General features: G+C 37.6%; 1 protein-coding gene across 1 annotated transcript in view; it reads right to left on the reverse strand.

Moving 5' to 3' along the window:
- Positions 1–18,330, reverse strand: part of MAP9 (microtubule associated protein 9) — a 52,146-nt gene extending 33,816 nt beyond the window's left edge. The window contains exons 1-6 of the mRNA XM_072405961.1: positions 18,248–18,330; positions 15,807–15,953; positions 15,389–15,485; positions 12,752–13,063; positions 9,739–9,932; positions 5,073–5,181 (exon numbers count right to left, since the gene is read on the reverse strand). Of these exons, the coding sequence (XP_072262062.1) occupies positions 5,073–5,181; positions 9,739–9,932; positions 12,752–13,063; positions 15,389–15,485; positions 15,807–15,887 (793 nt within the window). The 5' untranslated portion in view covers positions 15,888–15,953; positions 18,248–18,330. The remainder of the gene's footprint in view (positions 1–5,072; positions 5,182–9,738; positions 9,933–12,751; positions 13,064–15,388; positions 15,486–15,806; positions 15,954–18,247) is intronic.
- Between the last annotated feature and the right edge of the window lie 351 nt (positions 18,331–18,681).

Here is an 18,681-nt window from a genome sequence, read left to right on the forward strand (position 1 = left end):
AGAAATTAAAAAAATATTATTTGATTTGCAACTGAAGGATGTTTGGAGGATGTTACATCTGACTGTAAAAGATTATACCTTTTATTCCCCTGTACATGATACATATTCACATATTGATATGATTTTTATAGAGCACTTCCACTTGGAAAAATGTACGCGCAGCAGTAAAAGTCTTGATGTGTTTTGGGTCCCCAGCAATTCTAACCTATAGGTGGCACCTTAACAAAGGCTTATTGAGAGAAAATGATATTGATATAGATATTTCTAATGAATTGAATAATTTTTTTTAGAGAGAATGTTATAGATCAAATTGCCCCAGCTTACATATGGGAAGCACATAAGGCTACCATTAGGGGTAAATTTATTGCACATGGGGCTATATCAGATTACAAAGTTGGAAGTTGTGCATAAACAATTGCAGTGGAAGACATAGGCAATGCAGTTGACACAATTACAAACACAATTAAAGCAAATATTAGATTTAAAAGCTAAGTATGCTATTTCTAGATCAGCAAAGAGATTTTATGGGTGGGGGAATAAAGCAGGTAGCATAGCATATCTTGCAAACACCCTGAGGAAAGAGAAAATGAGGACCTATATTTCTAAGATTAAAAACAAGAAAGATGAAATGGTCCATCAATCGAGGGAAATGGCTGCGGTATTTAGGGAATATTATCAAGATCTTTATCAGCTGAGGAAAGATGAGTCCCCTGAAACAGAGGCTACGAGGAAAGAGAAGATAATAACGTATCTTAAAAAAGTGAATTTAACTAAAATAACATCCAAAAAAATGTCTTGATTTAGAAAGTGACATGAGAGTGAATTGAGGGCAGCCATTAGTTCAACTACGACTGATAAGACGCCGGGACCTGATTGCTTCTCGCTGAATTAATATAAACTATACAAAGATATACGTCTCCCCCATCTATGTAGATATATTATTGAACTATCAAGGAAGGGGGTTATGTGTGAGGACACGTTGAGGGACTGGCTGTACCTATCTTTGATTTTGAAACATATGGGCCTTGGACCTAAGATGTATAAGTGGATAATAGCTTTGTACACTTGCCCTACTGCAAGTGCCTGTGTAAATGGCATATTTAATGGCACCCTTTAAATAATATAATGGGATCAGACAAGGTTGCCCATTGTCGCCATTACTTTTCGTTATATTCTTGGAACTTTTCTTGAATACAATAGTCAGAATAATAATATACAGGGTGTTAAGATAGGTAAAACGGAGCACAAATTAGCTGCATATGCTGATGATACTCTGTTTGTTATTCAGAAACCTGACATATCTCTTCCTAATTTACTGTCAGATTTCTCTGAATTTGGTTATTTGACTAACTTTAAGATTAATTTAACCAATCCAGAGATTCTTAATGTGAATATATTAAGATCAACAGAACAAAAACTGAAAAATGATTTCCCATTTACTTGGTGTCAGAAATCATTACCATATTTGGGAATTGAGATTACATCTTCGCTGGCCAGTCTATATGAGATGATCTACCTGCCTTCGTTAAATTCAATTAGATGGAAGTAGATGGAAACAACTACGGCTATCTTGGATAGGGAGAGGTAACGTTGTAAAAATTAATATTTTACCTAGGGTACTATTCTACTTTCAAATGTTACCTATTCTGTTACCCCCAGCATTTTGTAAATGTTAAAATAGATTAGTATCAACATTTACATGGTATCCATATAGAGCCAGGATCTATTTGAAAACACTTTTTTGCACTAAAATTTAAGGTCTTGGACTTCCAAGTTTTAAACAATACTATAATGCCCCTCTTTAAATAGAGTCCTTAATTGGAAGTACAATATACTACCTAAGGGGTGGGTGGCACTAGAGATTGAGCTTTGTTCAGCTAATCTAAATAAGGTTATTTGGGTTCCCAAACAATACAGAGCTTTAGGAAAGGATACATCACCCCTAACTCTAACCACACTGAAATGCTTTACTTAGACAAAAATTCACCTTTACTTCCAATTCCTGGACACCAATATTTTACACCAGGACTTCAAAGGGATTTTTTGGGACAGTCAGCAGATAGGGAGTTGTTGTTGCATCATGTTGTTTCGGATGATTCAGTTCGCCCTTTGTCACAGTTAGTTTCTTTAGATAAATATAAACAGATAAACCAGTGGCAGTATATACAACTCTGCCACTTTGTGAGGTCACTACCACACCCTCTACGTTCTAAGAGAGCTCCTTCTCCGTTAGAAGCTATGTTTAGGGGTTGTTACAGACCCCCCCCAAACGCTATAAAAAATATACAAATTTTAAAAAGCTATGCCAGCCCAGAATACCAGGATTAGATAGGGAAATGGGGGAATGAATTTATTAGTGTACCCTCGGATGCTGAGAACAAGAAGATCCTGAGCATGACCTATAAAACGTCAGTATGTGCAAGGGTACAGGAAGAGAATTTTAAGTTATTATCTAGATGGTATTATGTACCTGTAGTTCTACATCAGGTGTCCTCGCAAGAATCTCCATTATGTTGGAGAGGATGTGGGATGAGAGGTACATTTTCACATGTGGTAGTTCTGTCCAATTGTAGAGAGTTACTGGGGAAAAGTGCTCCATTTGATTGAGATAATAACGGGGTATAAAGTGGAGGCTACACCCTGGAATGTACTCTTTAATTGTTTTCAAATGCAGTAGAGTAGTAATGAACGTTCTTTGGTGTCCTTCTTTGTTAATGTAGCTAAGACTCAGATCCAGAAGTGTTTAAAGGACCCAAGGAACCTTCATTAAAGAGTTGGTTACATGGGGTGGAAGAAACATGTAAACTAGAGGAAGGTTAGCATGAATATCGAGATACATCCCCAATATTCACTGCCATCTGGGCCCCCTGGATAAGGTTTAAAAACAATGTGCAATATTTTGACATCTTAAATCATAAAGAGATTATTTGAAAGACCTGAGTATTTTAGGTCTTTATGTTTAGTGAGATAGAAAATAGATTTGAGATTATTAGATACAAATATATTGACATTTCTCAATGTTTGTTATATTTTATCACAATCACTTTATCACTTATAATATTTTTGATTGTAACATTTTGTGCACTAGTATATACCGGAACATGGAATTAATAGCGACCTGTCAAATGAGAAAATGTATTAATAGGATGATATGGAAGATTTCTCCTCGGATTCACCATTTAAAGAGTGGGTAACAGAAATGAATTGTAAATTTGAACACTATTCGTATGACAATAATTAAAACAATAAAAATGTTATTAAAAAAGACAGAAGATACACCTTCATTAGTGAAAGATACACTTTTATCAGTGAAGCTGGGTGATCCAGCAAACCTTGAATGGATTTCTTACAAGTCATTTGCTATTGGTTAGCAAATGTTTTCAGTCCTGGGTCAGATCCTTTCCAGGTTTGCTGGATCACCCAGCTTCACTGATGAAAGTTTATCCTCTAGCCTAGGAGAGCTTTATAAAATCAGGCCCAATATTCCAATGATGAAATATGCTCCAGTGTCAGCTTCATTAGATGGAAATTCCTCTTTACTTTGGAAGATTTACTTTTATATCATGTGACATCTCTGAGGGACCCGATGGCAAACAAAGTTTCCTTACTCTCCACTATATATACAATCTACATGTATCAGTAAGTGTATCTGCAACTGTAGACAACACATAAAATTGGATATCCATTTAATATCATAAAGAAATTGGTCAACTAGAAAAAGGACCTCAAAATTTTATGAAGCTGTTATAGGGAAACCCTACAAGTTCCCTTTACTAGCTGTATGAGCATCTTCTAGTGAGAACATAATTTGTGTGAAATGTGCATCTGCAAAGCAGCTGTGCAAACTGTAAGTGTGACAGATGTATGCTGAATGGTGAGTGAGCAGCTGAAATGAAAAGAAGAATACTTTACAGAAGAGTGATTTAGCTTATGTTTGATCACGATGTAACTAAATACACGCCTTGATGAATACAGTTTATATTGGAAAGTGTCAGGAAAAGGGACATTGATTTCAGTAATTCACTGCCTTTGTCAAGACTAAGGATGACAATTCTCTAAGTCACAGGCCCACAGGTTCTAAACTAATCAAGTGGTTCCATAAAAAAAATAAAATAAATTCAAGATGCTATTTTCTGGCACAATTTATAATCATTATCCACTAATATTCTACAAGAATAATACATCCAGATATTTAATTTATTCTGTCACATCAATACGCTCTGGCAGAGACAAGAAAAAAAACTGTTTATATAAAATTTATCCTATTCCTCGTCAAACAAACCTAACAGCTAAATGATTAATAGTTTTCACTATTCATGTCTTTAATCAACTGTATTCAGGTCCTTCCCCCACCCCTTTTCTTCTATTTCTTCTACTAGTCTTGTGGATTGTAAATTGTTTTAAAAGTATTTTTGGAGTTGGAATCTTCTTTAATACCCATTGCTGATTATGTCTCCACTGTGGAGCTAAACTTTTGATTATTTCCTGTTGTGTGTACAGAATAAGAAGTCAAGCAGAATATCGAATGAGAACAGATGGCAAAAAAATGACAGGACTTTGTATTATTCCCTATTCTATTCATGGTGAAAAATGCATTAACCAAAACTAATGGAAAAAAAAAACTAGCTTAGTATATTCTTAAGCCTGACACATTGTACAGAATGTGCTTCATAGACTGCATGGTCACTAGAACAAGTGGGAGAGAGTCTAACCCTTCTGTTCTATACATATAAAATGTGGTTCTACTGTGCTCTGCATCCTCACCAGACAGCTTTCCCTTGATTCATGTTACATTTCTGGATATCACAGATAAAAAAGAAGTATTTTTCTTTACTGTTCCCCAGAATTTTTAAATCCCTATTAGAAGTCATTATTTATTATGGAAAGCAGTTTTCATTTACAATGGAACAATAAAGGAAAACATTAATGAGACATTGACATTGATGTCTGTGATTCTGCTATGTACAGTACTATGAACACATCTTCCTTGTAAAGAATGCTGTTTGTAAAATTAGACAAATGTGCAGGAATATTGTGCACTGCCTGCACAGCAGTAATTCTGATGTGCTTACCTTTAAGTACCTCTGGTCCTCTTTCCCTTGTGATGTCGTTTTGAACAGCTGTCATTGGAAGAGATTTTAGCCTTGGAGTTGGTGAGGGAGAATCTGTTGATCGAAGTCCCTGGTAAAGCATATTGTGTAAACATTTAACATGAAATAATTGTATAGATGTATTATCAAAAGTGTACCCTGAATGCAAGACATCAATTGCCACCTCATCTGGTCTGTGTTTGAGGAAATTATAAAAATTAAGAGAAGCTCAGCACACAGCTAAAATACAGGGTATCTGCAGAAAACCTCAAATAATCTGTTTGTTCAGGGTGCCTTTTGTAAAAAAAAAAAAAAAAACAACAAAGGGGACTTTCATCCAAGTCTTTTGTCCTTCAAGTTTATCCAGGGCAGAATCCTGTAACAACAGTCACAGCCTACTGGAGAAATCTGCTATTTAAGCAGAATAAAGTACAACATATATGTAAACTAGTGTGAAAAACAAGAGAATAGGGGTTCTGATTTTGTTTACAAAGGTCTCTAAAATGATAGTCGCCCCAACATATGCAAAGTGCAATTCCTAAAGATATAATTTTTAGTAACTGTGCTTCTGTGCTTATGTTAATCCTCCTAGATTGTAAACTCTTCCGGCAGGGTCCTCTATTTCTCCTGTTTCACTATTTGTATCTGTCCATTTGCAAATACTATTTAATGTACAGTGCTGTGTAATATGTTGATGCTAAACACTAATATTAATATTATTAATAATATTAACAAAAAAAAAATAATAATAAATAATCATAAAATGTTTTTGCTGAGCACATTTCCCGGTTGCTTCTGGCAGCTGCTCAACAAAATCTCCAGAGACAACAATGCAGAAAGCCTGTGCATTGTCTGTGAGTTCAGATTTTCACTTATATACTCTTGGCTGAATAAACCTGAAAATTGTGGTCCCCTGTTTGCATTGGGAAAGAGAAGGAAGCATCAGGACCTTACTAGAACTTTACAAAGAACTAATATGTATATCCACCCCTAATAGGTGAACTGAGAACTTTGCTCTTCACCCCATACTCCTGACCACTGCCCTGGATGTTGTTTTACTTTTTCTCAACATTAGTATTTGATTAACCTCATTTTAATGGAAATCATTTCGTCATGCAGACATGAAGTGGCACTGCACTCCTCCTGACAAGCATCAATAAAAGTGGACATCCATTTCGATTTCAATGATTTTTCTTATGAATTCACATATAGACTCTTGTACTGCTAATGTAAAATGTATCTGAGTTGCAATATAAATTTAAAAATTTATTGAATACCTAATAGATTATATATATCTACATTAACCTATCAAATGATTTTACATGCAAGACTGAAAGAAATGTATTTTTACAAAATAATTATTTCTTCTTTTCTCTGGTTACCAACATTGATGCCTAATTTTTTTTTTTGCTGATTGCTGAATAAAAAAAGGTCAAGTGCATCCTGAGTCATTGGAATAGAGGTAATTGCAATGACCTATCACGTTATAATAGAAAACAATTACCTACTAAATCCTGAAGAGGCCCCACTGTTTAGATTTTTTGTCATCTATACAAGATGTCGAACTATTATTGGTAAAGTACAGATTCTGGAGTTTCTAGGAGATGTGAATCATCATCTTGATTTAAATTCTGGACAGACTCACCTTGAGCTTGCTCACTCTTGGCTGGTTATACGTGGAGTAAGAAAACACAGGAGTTTGCAAATAAAAGTAAAAAGTAAGGTTGAATCCTTATCGTAACCACAAACTGTAAGTAAACTTTTTTAACTCCTTGTAAACAAACATTGTAACTGGGAAAATGAGTGGCAACAAGGTGGAAAGTTTGGTTCAGTGCACAGTCTGTCACACGTATGCACAAATGGAGCAACAGCTCCTAGAGGTGAATACCGCTGTGACAGATGTGAGCAAGTCGCCCTTCTGGTATCTCGCATTGGAGAGCTGGAGAAGTGCATTGCAGCACTGAAATCAGTCAATCACCTTGAGAGGGGTCTCCTGCTCCCTGAGAAGGTATTTAATGGCTTAGATGTGGAGGGTAGAGGTTAATCAGGATGAACTTGTAGGGATTTGGGTTACTGTAGTTAGAGGCAGTGGTAAGGGCACCCAGAAAAGGAAGGCCAGCCCTGTGTTTGAGCACCCTAACATATTTGCAAAGTTATGTGAAGCTATGCAGGTGGCAGAACCCGTGGTGGTAACTCTAGATGTTACTGCTACCCCTAACAGCCGGGAGAGCAGCACACCTAGTAGTGGCGGGGAGGAAAATGCAGAAAGGAAAAGACAATTGGTAGTTATAGGGGATTCTATGATCAGGAGGATTGATAGAATAGTTTGTGGCCCAAATCCTTTCAATCGAATGGTTTGCTGTCTCCCTGGTGCCAGGGTTCGGCATGTGGTAGACCGATTGGACAAACTACTGGGAGGGGCTGGACAAGACAAGGTGTCTTGGTCCATGTTGAAACCAATGACAGGATAGATGGAAGATGGAGGAACCCTTAAAATCAGTTTAAGGAACTAGGTTTCAAGTTGAAGGAAAGGACCTCCAAGGTTATGTTCTCTGGAATATTGCCTGTGCCATGCGCAACACAGGAAAGGCAGAGGGAGCTCAGACAGCTAAACGAATAGCTTAAGTCATGGTGCAAAAGGGAAGGGTTTGGGTTCATAGAGCACTGGGCTGACTTTTCATTGGGGTACAACCTGTATGCCAGAGATGGTTTGCACCTAAATGAAGGGGGGTCTGCTGTGCTAGGGGAAAGATTTAGGGGAATGGTGGAGAGATGTTTAAACAAGGACAGAGGGGGGTGGGAAAATTAAATAAGGTGGCGGAAAGGTTAGTCAGGGGTCAGCCACTAGTGGAGGGTGAATTAGGGATAGTTGGGGGGAGGGATAAAGGTATGGAGCTTCCCATGTTACAAACAAACATTGGATTGGGCAGTACTATTTGTACTGAAAAACACACAAATTTGGCAAACAGCAATGGTTTAAAGATCCTGTTCAGCAATGCTAGAAATCTGGCAAACAAAATAGGCACTCTGAAAAATATATTCCAATGGGTAATCAGTTTAAGAGGTTAAAATTAAAACCTATGTGGCTCACAGCTGATGTTAAAAAAACCATAAGGAACAAGAAAAGAGCATTGCAAAAATATAAGAATAAAGGATCAGCTTTATCGTTTGAAAACTATAAAGAATATAACAAAAGATGTAAAAAGGAGATAAAATGTGCAAAACTTAAAAATGAAAGACAGATTGCAAAGGAAAGTATAGCAAACCCAAACATTTTTTAAAATATATTAATAGCAAAAAAAGTTAGGATCTGAGCATGTAGGCCCCTTAAAGGATGTCTCTGGGTTGGTAATGATGGATAAAGAAAAGGCGGATTTACAAAACATCTTTTTTTCGCTCTGTGTACACAAAAGAAAAATGGCAAAGCTCAAGTCCAAAAAGACTTAAATGAGTCACAGTGGTTCAGAATTGATATAATTGAGAAACAGTTGAGCAAAATTAAGGTTGACAAAGCGCCAGGACCTGATGGATTACATCCACTTGTCCTCAAAGAGCTGAGCTCGGTTATTTCAAAGCCAATTATTTCTGAATTTTAAAGGGCACTTTAGTCACTGTGCAAGGTACCGATGGATTGGTGTAAGGCCAATGTGGTTCCTATCTTCAAAAAGGGAGCAAAGTCATTACCAGGTAACTACAGACCGGTTAGTTTAACGTCAATAGTTGGAAAGGTCCTAGAGAGTTTGATAAAGAACCACATAGGGGAGCTTCTGCTAGAAAATAATATTATAAGTGATATTCAGCATGGCTTCAATCCCCATTATTCACTTTGAGATCATTACAAATAAGAAGAGATACTCTTTGCGTCTGGAGGAAAAGAAGTTTAAGCTCCGGATAAAGAAGGGATTCTTCACTGTTTGTGAAAATATGGAATCGGATCCCTCAGGAAGTAGTTTCAGCAACTACTATAGATTGCTTGAAGAAAAAGCTGGATGTTGTTCTAGAAGCACAGAATATACCTGGGTATTAAGGGTTTAAAGTACAAATCACAGTGACTGTTTATCCAAGGAACATCCGATTGTCTCATGGAATCAGGAAGGAATTTTTTCCCCTGTTGAAGCAAATTGTACCAGGGTTTATTTTTGCCTTCCTCTTGACCAACTATGTCTTAAAGGGTCTTATATCTGGGATTTGTTTTTTTGCCTAGTAGTTGAACTTGATGGACTTATGTCTTTTTTCAACCTAACCTACTATGTAACTAAAGTGACAACATGACTCCCATGATCCATAAATAATTCTCTAGTTTCATTTTATAACAGTTGTCAGATATGGTCCCAAGAGTGGCAAAATCTGTGCAAAATCTTGCCAGCAAAGTCACAATACAAATAAAACATGTCACTTTAAATAACTGAAAAAAATATCCAGAAAATAAAAGCCTATTTATATTGTGAGCTTTGCCAGAGATTGTCTAGCACTTATCAGGCCTATACAATTCTAATCTAATACCTACAATGCTGTTCCTCACATTGAGGCCAGGGATCATTTGTTATGGCTGCAGGCTTTCAGATACAATGCTGAAAATGGAAATGGTTTTAATTAAAACATTTTCTGCACCCAGAAAGACATATACAGTTGTGAACATTGTAATTACCTCTGGGCTATTTCTCTCAGAAATAGATTGCCTTTCATAAGCAGAAACTTTATCATTTAGTCTTGTTAGAGAAGATGAAGCTGAGACTGATACAGATTTATTCATAGTTTCTTTTTCCTGTGTCTTGTCTCTTTTCCTCTCCTGTGGCGTTGGTTTAAAGTCTCCATCCAATGTAGAAGTACCAGAACCCGGAGCTATATAAAAAGTGAAATAAATGATTTACAATTGTGAATGGGAAATATTGATTTACATTTCTTACAATTATATACAAAATAGTATAATTTATTCAATTTTATTTTTGGATGTCATGACTGGTAGCCTTGGGCCTATATTCAGTGTTTTTACTTAGAAATGCTACAAACTGCTCTGCTGTCACCTAGTGAACTAAAGTATTAATACACAACAAATAATTATTTTCTGAATTCGATTGTAATTTTTACCAAAAAGAAGTGTATGGTACATTTTATTATAAACTTGTTTAAAAAGGTTCTAGTTTTGCTTTTTTTAATTTTCTCCTTAAATAGGATTTGAACCCTAAAACATGTGAGAACAAAAGACCAGTCACCGGTTCTCCGGGTGCCTTCCACATTCTAAAAACATACAGTTGGGCTAACTGGACTCCCCCCAAATTGACTTGACTGTGGTAATGACATATGAGTACGATTAGAATGTGAGCCTCTTCAAGAGACTTTGTAAAGGGCTGCGTAATATGTCGGGTGGTAGGTAATTGCATGTATGCATGTAGGATCGACAAAATCAGTGGTTGCATTCAAAATCACATATGATCAGGAAAAACACTGCTTTTTTTGGGGAGAAATCTCAGATGATAAATCTTCCAGAGCACTACCTAGGATCACTTAAACATATCCAAATGTTCCCTATAATGTCGCAAATCTTCATATTTCAAGTTTAGATTGACTATACTAAGAAACCTGTACTGTCAGAAATACCACTGCTGAAGATGCTGAAGATGCTGAACCTTGAACAAGACCAAACCAGGAGTATACCTACACATTATAGCAAAACCTTAGGAGACTTGCAGCAGACTTATATTTTTCTTTTAAGAAAACAACTAGTGTGATGATGGGCTTAGTGCAAATGTTCTGGAGCAGCTAAACTAATGATTTGAAGTAGCTGACGGCTCACCTTCTAAGATCTATCAGAGGCTTAAAAAATTTCCCAGCTACTCCTGTCAGTCAGACGATAGTTCATTGGAATAGCACAGAAGAAAAGGTTTACCGATGTTTATTCTGTCTATCATTTGTCCGACAGCAGGGAAGGCAAAGAGATTGCTAAGACACAGCCAAGGTGTTGGACAACTTTAATAAATCAGGCCCATTGCATCTAGGACTGAAGAACAAAGACTATGATAGGTGAACCTGTGTGATCGTCAAACCTGGAATGGAGTTCTTGAAAATCATTTGGCATTTGTTGTCAAATGTTTTTAATCCTGGACCAGATCCATTCTAGATTTACTGGATCACTGAGGATCTCCCATGATATTCTATCTTCTCCAGTCTTGGAGAGCATTAATAAATCAGACTCAATTACTTTATAAACATCATTGCTCACAGAACATCGTTGTGTATTTCCAGAAATAATAATCAGACTTAGAGGTTGGCAAGTGAATTAATTGTAAAAAAATTCTTGTTAAATTGATAATTAACTTTCACCATACCATTATCATTACCAATTTTGAGACTGGTAATAGTAGCTGTCCAAACATTGAATTGACAGTAAACTGATCTATAGGAAGTTTGATGGAAAATGTACTTCTGTGATTTATAAGAAGGTTGGAAACATCTTTGGAGACAAATCATATATCTACATTTTATTTGCAATGTTCTGCTGCCATCTTGTGGTCAATATTTATTGTGGAGCACACATATTTCTTTATAGGTCATAGAATGGTAATCTTACTTTTCTAGTATTGTATTAAGTTCTATTTTACCTTTTGTAAATCTAAAACACACAGTATATATTTACAATAAATTAGTTTTTGGCTTACTACAGTTGTTAGAAGTGAAAAAATGACAGATAATTAGCTAACAGTTACCATTTCACACCTATTGTTTTGAGTGGATTTTGCATTCCCATACAAGTGTCTATAAGAATGCAAAAATGGTCAATGCATGAAAAAAAGATCAACTGCAAATCAGAAGTCAACTGTAGATCCGAAGCATCTTATACCAATGTCAAACTGATGTCATTAACACTAAACTTAAGGCCATCAATACAGGCCCTTAAAGAACACCTGAGGGCTGTAACTTTTTTTGACCATCTTCCAAGTAACCTGACCTGCCCTTTTCTAGGGTAACAAGAGTGTAAAAGTAAAACACCTTGTGGTACTTGCAAGTTTTCAATATGATACTTTTGTTCTTTTGACCGTGTGTCTTTATGGTACATGGAGTCTTGACACATGTGCATATCAAGGTTAAGCCCCACACCTGATGTTAAGCCTAACCTTGGTCTCTCAATAGTCAAACTAATAATCATCCTTATATCAAAGGGTGTGGGTTACCACTGGTAAGCCCAACTCCTGTGCAGGAGCGCTGGATTTGAACTTGGTTCAGGGTAAGTAAGGCATGTGTTACAGTGTTCAGGGTAAGTAAGACATGTCTTACAGTATTCTGCCTATAATTTTTTAAAGCTGGGTGGGAAGAAGCCGTAGGCAGGTAGCAGCCCCTGCATTGTGACCCAAATTTTCAGAAACTACCCAGCTGTTTTTGGGTAGTTGGGTGGAAAAGTGCCAGATGGTGCGTCCGGCTAAAAAGGGCTGGGGAAAACACTGACACACTGAAATACACTCCCAAAGGAAGCTAAAAAAGCAACTGGAAAGCACATCAAATGGAGGATTATTTTGCCAATGCACATTGTATTAGTTGGCCTACTTGTGAATCTTAAGCCCTATTCATCTCTTTTTGATCAAATATTACACTCAGTTTGACAGTTACACGAATTATGACTTTTCACCCTATGAAGCTCTTCACCTTTATCTCAAGAAAACACTTACGTGATGGTGACAGTTTCTTTCTGGACTCTCTTGGCTTTGGAGTGGGTTTATGGCCTTCTGTTATAAGATGTCCATTCTTTATATCACCAGAAAGTAGTGATTTCGGCAGAGAAGTTTTGTAGTCACCCTTGCTAGTACCCTCTGCAATCAAACTATAGTCTGGCTCTTGCTTCTTGGTTTTTAGAAAGGACACTTTTTTATGTGAATCCTCATCATCATCTGAAATTTGAAAATCATGGAAGGATTTCTTTGATTCGGTTTTAAATGTTTTTGTAAATGTTTTTGTCTTCTTAAAAGAATCATCCAAACTGTCTACAAAAAAAAAAAAAAATAAAGTTCATAAAAGTAGCATTTACTAACTAGAATTACTTTTTTTTCCCTAAAAATTAGAATGACAAAATTAAAGGGCTAACATATTCAGAATGTCCACTCTTGGCCAAGTTGATACAAATCCCTAATTCATTGTTACCTAACTGAAGAATGATGGACCTCCGGAAACTGATTTTCAGCTATCAGACAGGAAATTTAGCTTACTATGCTATTGAACAGGGTTCCATTAAGACACTGAAGTCAATACAAAGATTAACACTAACCTGCAGACACCATAAAGTTGCCTTCTTTTCAGAAGTATGGTTAACTTGGCTACTTTTTGGCTTAACCAGGTTTTGACCAAGTTTAGAATAATAGTACAGAGCTGAAATCAGGATCTTGGGACCCTCTGTTCAAGACACCTATCAGAAGGTATTTAGTGTAAATAAGCTACCTAGGGCCTGACAAAAGTTCAATATATATTTGTATGTATGAATGAATGTGGCAAGTCATTTCTGTCATGTATTTGTTCAAAAGAACAAGAGACCCCTGTTTATAAACATTTGACAAAGTGACAATACCATAGAATCCTGGGTAATACCATTATCCTGGATATAGAAAGGTTTGCCATTGCTCTAAGACTGGATTATCCCGAAGAAATTAACTGCCAAGAATGTCCTAAAAGAAAGCCAACTGTAACATTTCTAAATTTAAAAGATATTTTAGGTTAGTTTGAGCACAGCAGCTTGGTTTGCTTGAGAAGATGTACTGATGATTCCAAATAAATCAGTAGTTGTTTAATTCCTAAGACATTTGGTATTTGCAGCTCAGATATATAGTGGGATTCCAGTTCAAAGCTTGTACTCATGTGTTTGAGCTGCAATTACTAGTATGAAATAATGCACTCGCTATATTTTGCATCAGATAATTACTACAACAGTGAATGACAACAGTGAGGGTGACTGACAGGTAGCAGAAAAAGCTCCAATAATCTTGTGGGGTTGTACAGTAACAAGAATAAGCAAGATAGCAAACAGTAATTTATCATTGACTCACCTGAAATTATAATGTAAGCACAATGTCAGTTGTGATATAGCTTTCTAACCTTAAGGTTGCTGCAGTAAACTGTAACAGAATCCCAAAAATGTTTACAGCAGCTTATTTTGTGTGTGTGGGGGGGGGGGGGGGGCACTATGACCGGATGCTAATTTATTAAGAAGCCCAAAGATTAACTGTAAAAAGCAGGTGGATTTTAAAGCTCATAACTAGTTTTCTCTTTCATTTTATTGTTTACATGAAGCAGAAAACACTTGTAATGTATTAATAGAAAGAAAAAATTCTCAATTATATTTTCGTAGCATATCTCGCCAAATTCCTATGTGCATACCGTAAAATGTAAACAATTGTAATTTGTGTTACAGAAACTACACATTGACAGTTTAGAAAATATAGTCCTAATTGAACAGGGAAATGTACACACAGTAGTGGAGAACTGGCACCACATCTTTGGATTAGTAAGTCTGAGGGGACAGTGCCAAATTCTGGGTTAGTACAGCAGCCACAACTGAAAAACCTGGGGACTGACATTTCCCTTGTTATGCTCAAGACGAAATTTGACTTGAGTAAGGGGGCGAGAATTTGTTCTTCCTGAACATAATTCATCCACAAAAGGCGTATAGTACAAGAATAAAACACTTTTCATTCTCCTAAATAATTGTATTTTATTACTTTTTACACCTACAAAAAGGCTTTTTATACCCTTACATTGTAGCCCACTATGCACTGCAAGAATTAATTGCTTATTCTACACCAGTGTTTCTCAAGCAGGATTCCCCCAGAGTTTTGTGGACGTTTCTTGGGTAATGAGCAAAATTTTGCCTCTGGCCAGCAATTGAGAGGCATAATTTCCACTGACCACCAGGCTAATGTCATCCAAACTGTGGATATGGTGAATCTTAAAGGGTTCCCCCGTGGTAATAGGCTTGAGGAAAGATGGTTCTAGACAATGATGCTGTAGAAGTAAGACATACTGTACCTTACTCTATGTTCCTGATCTCTCCCAATGTTCCAGTGTCATCCCACACAGAGCTCAGAAACTTGCATTTTAGGGTATGACTTCAATGGTCAAGCAGCCCACACAAGAAAAACTTAAAATTTGGTAGTGAGGAGCTAGCCTACTGCAATAAAATAAAGCATTGGGTGCTGTGGGAGTGAGTGATAATTTGGGTTTTATTCTTCTTGTATTATCCCCTTGAGAGAAGCAGTCATTTTTGAAAAGCTTTGTCCAAATTAAATAAATGAAATAAAAAACCTCCTAAGCTGACATACCATCACTTTCAAACTCATCTGAGTAGTCTGAATTTTCAGCTTCTTCAATAGCTTTCTGGCGTGAAACTCGAGCACCGACTGCCTTCTTCAGCTCATCCTGAAGGAGAAAATTATAGTGTTAAAACAATGTCAACAGATTCTTTATCCTCCAAAAAGGGCAATGTCCAAGGAGAAAATAGCCTTTCCAACCAATGAGATACAGATATACATATGATTTTGGTCTAGTCATTATGTTGTTTCCAATACCTACAATGACAAAATCTCCCTGTCCACCATTTGTAAGTACCACCAAAAGTCTGCACTACATATAACTTTTGTAATTAATTCCAGAGTTCGAGAAAGCATTTGACAATGTGGCACTTCACATCTATTTTTCCTTTAAGCTTTTACAGGGTGGAAAAAAAGTTTAAAAAAATACCTGAAATGAAGTTCTTTTTGTTGTTTTGGGACTCTTTGTGTATGCCAGGAAAGTGGTGAAACTCTCCTCATCCTCGTCCATTCTGTAAAGTGAAGCTATGTGCTTTACTTCTCACTCAATCTGTTGTTTCTCCCTTTTACTGTAAAGCTGCAATAAAAAATCCTCAGAATGAATAAAAATTGCACAATCATTTGAACCCACAGTAACTGCATAACACCTGGAGCCTTTTCTAAATGAGGAAGACATGTTCTTTATGGTGTCCACATACTTTTGAACTTACCAATAGTTTCCATTTAGAAAACTAGTAGAGCATTTTAGATGCTCTACTATAGTGAGGGCACAGGGCTAAATTTCGTATAGGACCCCTACACGTCCTGCCGGAGTTCTATCAGAGCGGGGACTGATTTTTACTACATTGTATCATGCTGAAATACTGCACAGATCTGAAAGAATGTCACAAAGCACACCAAGATTCCAATGATAATACACAGCTTTTGTTTTTAGACTTAATAAAGCGTACCTAAACTCAACATTTTCATTTTACAAAAAAGGGAAGACAATCCTTATATGTAAAGGGAAAATGTTATATATTTTTTTTTTTTTTTTTTTAGAGCAACACAAAAAAAAGAAAAAGGTGCAGCAACTCCCCTTTAGGCGATCAAGACTGAATGGGAGCACAAAGCCTCCCAGGATACCTACATCACACATCCCAGGAAGCTCTGGATGCTCCTTCTGCGCATGCCTGAGTTCTTGGACATGCGTAGAAGAGGCATTTTTTCTATTAAGGGAAAGAGCTGTCGATCTCACGCAAGCATAGTGAGATCGGCTCTCTTTTTTTTCCCCCCTTCACAGCGGCTACGTCATCCATTCCCAAAAACAGCCGGGTGGGTTCTGAAAAGTGCCGTGTGGTGCGCCCTGCTAAAAGGGCCTGGGGAGAACCCTGAGTATGTCATTATCATATATCGCTATAGCTATAGAGTTTAGCTTTAAACATCACACTAACAGATAGATGCAGTAAAACACTTTTGTACGTTAACAGAATGTTTATATATAGAGGTAAATTAAAATACGAACTAAAATCAATCTCGCATCAGAAAGACGATAGAGTGATGTAGCCTTCGGTAAATAGGGAATATTTAGTAATAGTAATATTTAACCAAATAGTGATAGCTACCCTTTAAACTAAACAGATGGACAGTTTAGGAGGAAAACAGAACAGATAGATCAGACTTCGAAATAGGAACAATTGGGAGCTTAGCTTTGGTGTAATGGCACGTGGGGGAAGGGGGGATACTTTTACAGTATTTATACAGTGCCAACATATTACACAACGCTGTATATCAACCTATAATCTGGGGGAGACACCTCCAAAACAGACCTTCATAGTAGGAACAGATTTGTAGGCTTTAAGTGGAACTAAAGTCTGTATGATAAGGTAGGTCATTATTGCAGAAAGGGGCAGGCGATGACACTTGGGATTACATCGTCCTGGCACTGCCAATCAAGATGGCTGAAGAGTGTCCAGAAGAGGAAAAAACGCAGAAGGATGGTGGCACCCAGCGTTGGAACGCACACAGATGATCTGACTGCTAGAAGCATTCCTTTCATCGTGTGCTATGGTACAGCAGTGATTGGCGATCATGGTAAAAGATATTCCCATAAAACAAATCTTCCAGCACTACTTTCCTCTATGGCCCCGTCTTCGGTCATGATATCTCAGATATGCAAAACAAAGTTGGTGCTGGCGGATGTCCCTATAGCCAGTTGCTGCAAACACAGATGTGATTTAGGCTACGCACACACAAGCAATGGTTCTCGTCCGATGATTGGCTCAGGGCCGATATCAGACGAAAATCTGGCGTGTGTACAGCGCCTGTCATCCGAACGATCGTCCTGGTTGATCCATGGATGACGGATGATGAACGATCGTAATGGAAGTGAAGGGGGAGAGAGCGCAGTGGGGTGCCACTCAGTCAATCTCCCCCTCCCCTCTCCATAGAGCTGAATGGTGCTGTATGTACAACACTCGTTCATGCATCGTGCAGTGCTTAGTCGCTGGAAAGGATCGTGAAAGATCCTTTCCAACGACAATTATTGCATGGGTGTACCCAACCCTTACCCATTATAGTTTACACCTCTTCACTGATTGTGGATGCCCCTGTACACCCCTACCCAATCTATGTATGCATTGCTAGCATTCCATGGTCATAGGTTGCATGAAGTGTATGCTGTATTGTGCTATATCATGCTCCTATGTATGAGCACCAAGTGTTGGGTGATTGTATAACTCTTTAGTGACTCATGTTACTAGGATGGTGGAGGAGCTCTATCCCCAGTCATTCTATGGGTGGGGGGCAGAAATCTCAGCACACGCTCTGCTCTTCCCTCACCCAATGCTATGAATCCCCCACACAGGCTCCTCTATTACTCTCATGGCTCACCTTCTGCCCCCTAATATCACTTCTTCGGCTGGCACCTCCACACACAGCTGAAGGCTGTAGAAGCGGCTCTGGTTGCTAGGCGACCACGTACATGTACGTAAACACGTCCGCCGTGCGTCTAAGGAGACTGCAAGGAGAGGGTGACGTCAGGCGGGAATGTTGCTGTGGTGCAGGGATAAAGGTTGTGGTAATGGTAGCGCGCAGCTCGTTCTAATGTTAGCGCTCTGTCTTCTAATATGGCGACATGAGCCTGCACTGTGAAATATTCGCCACCATAGCGCACCAAAAAATTGGAACGTTCTTAGAAATTGTAGTGAGAGGTTTAATGTTTTCTCTGCCCTTTACACCCTCTGTCCTATAAATGTAATGGCTGATACCACAGAGAACACACACACTTCGGAGCACATCCTATCGCTGTATTTAATATTATAGAG

The sequence above is a fragment of the Pyxicephalus adspersus genome, chromosome 3, assembly GCF_032062135.1.
Source record: "Pyxicephalus adspersus chromosome 3, UCB_Pads_2.0, whole genome shotgun sequence".
In the NCBI taxonomy this organism is placed as follows: Eukaryota; Metazoa; Chordata; class Amphibia; order Anura; family Pyxicephalidae; genus Pyxicephalus; species Pyxicephalus adspersus.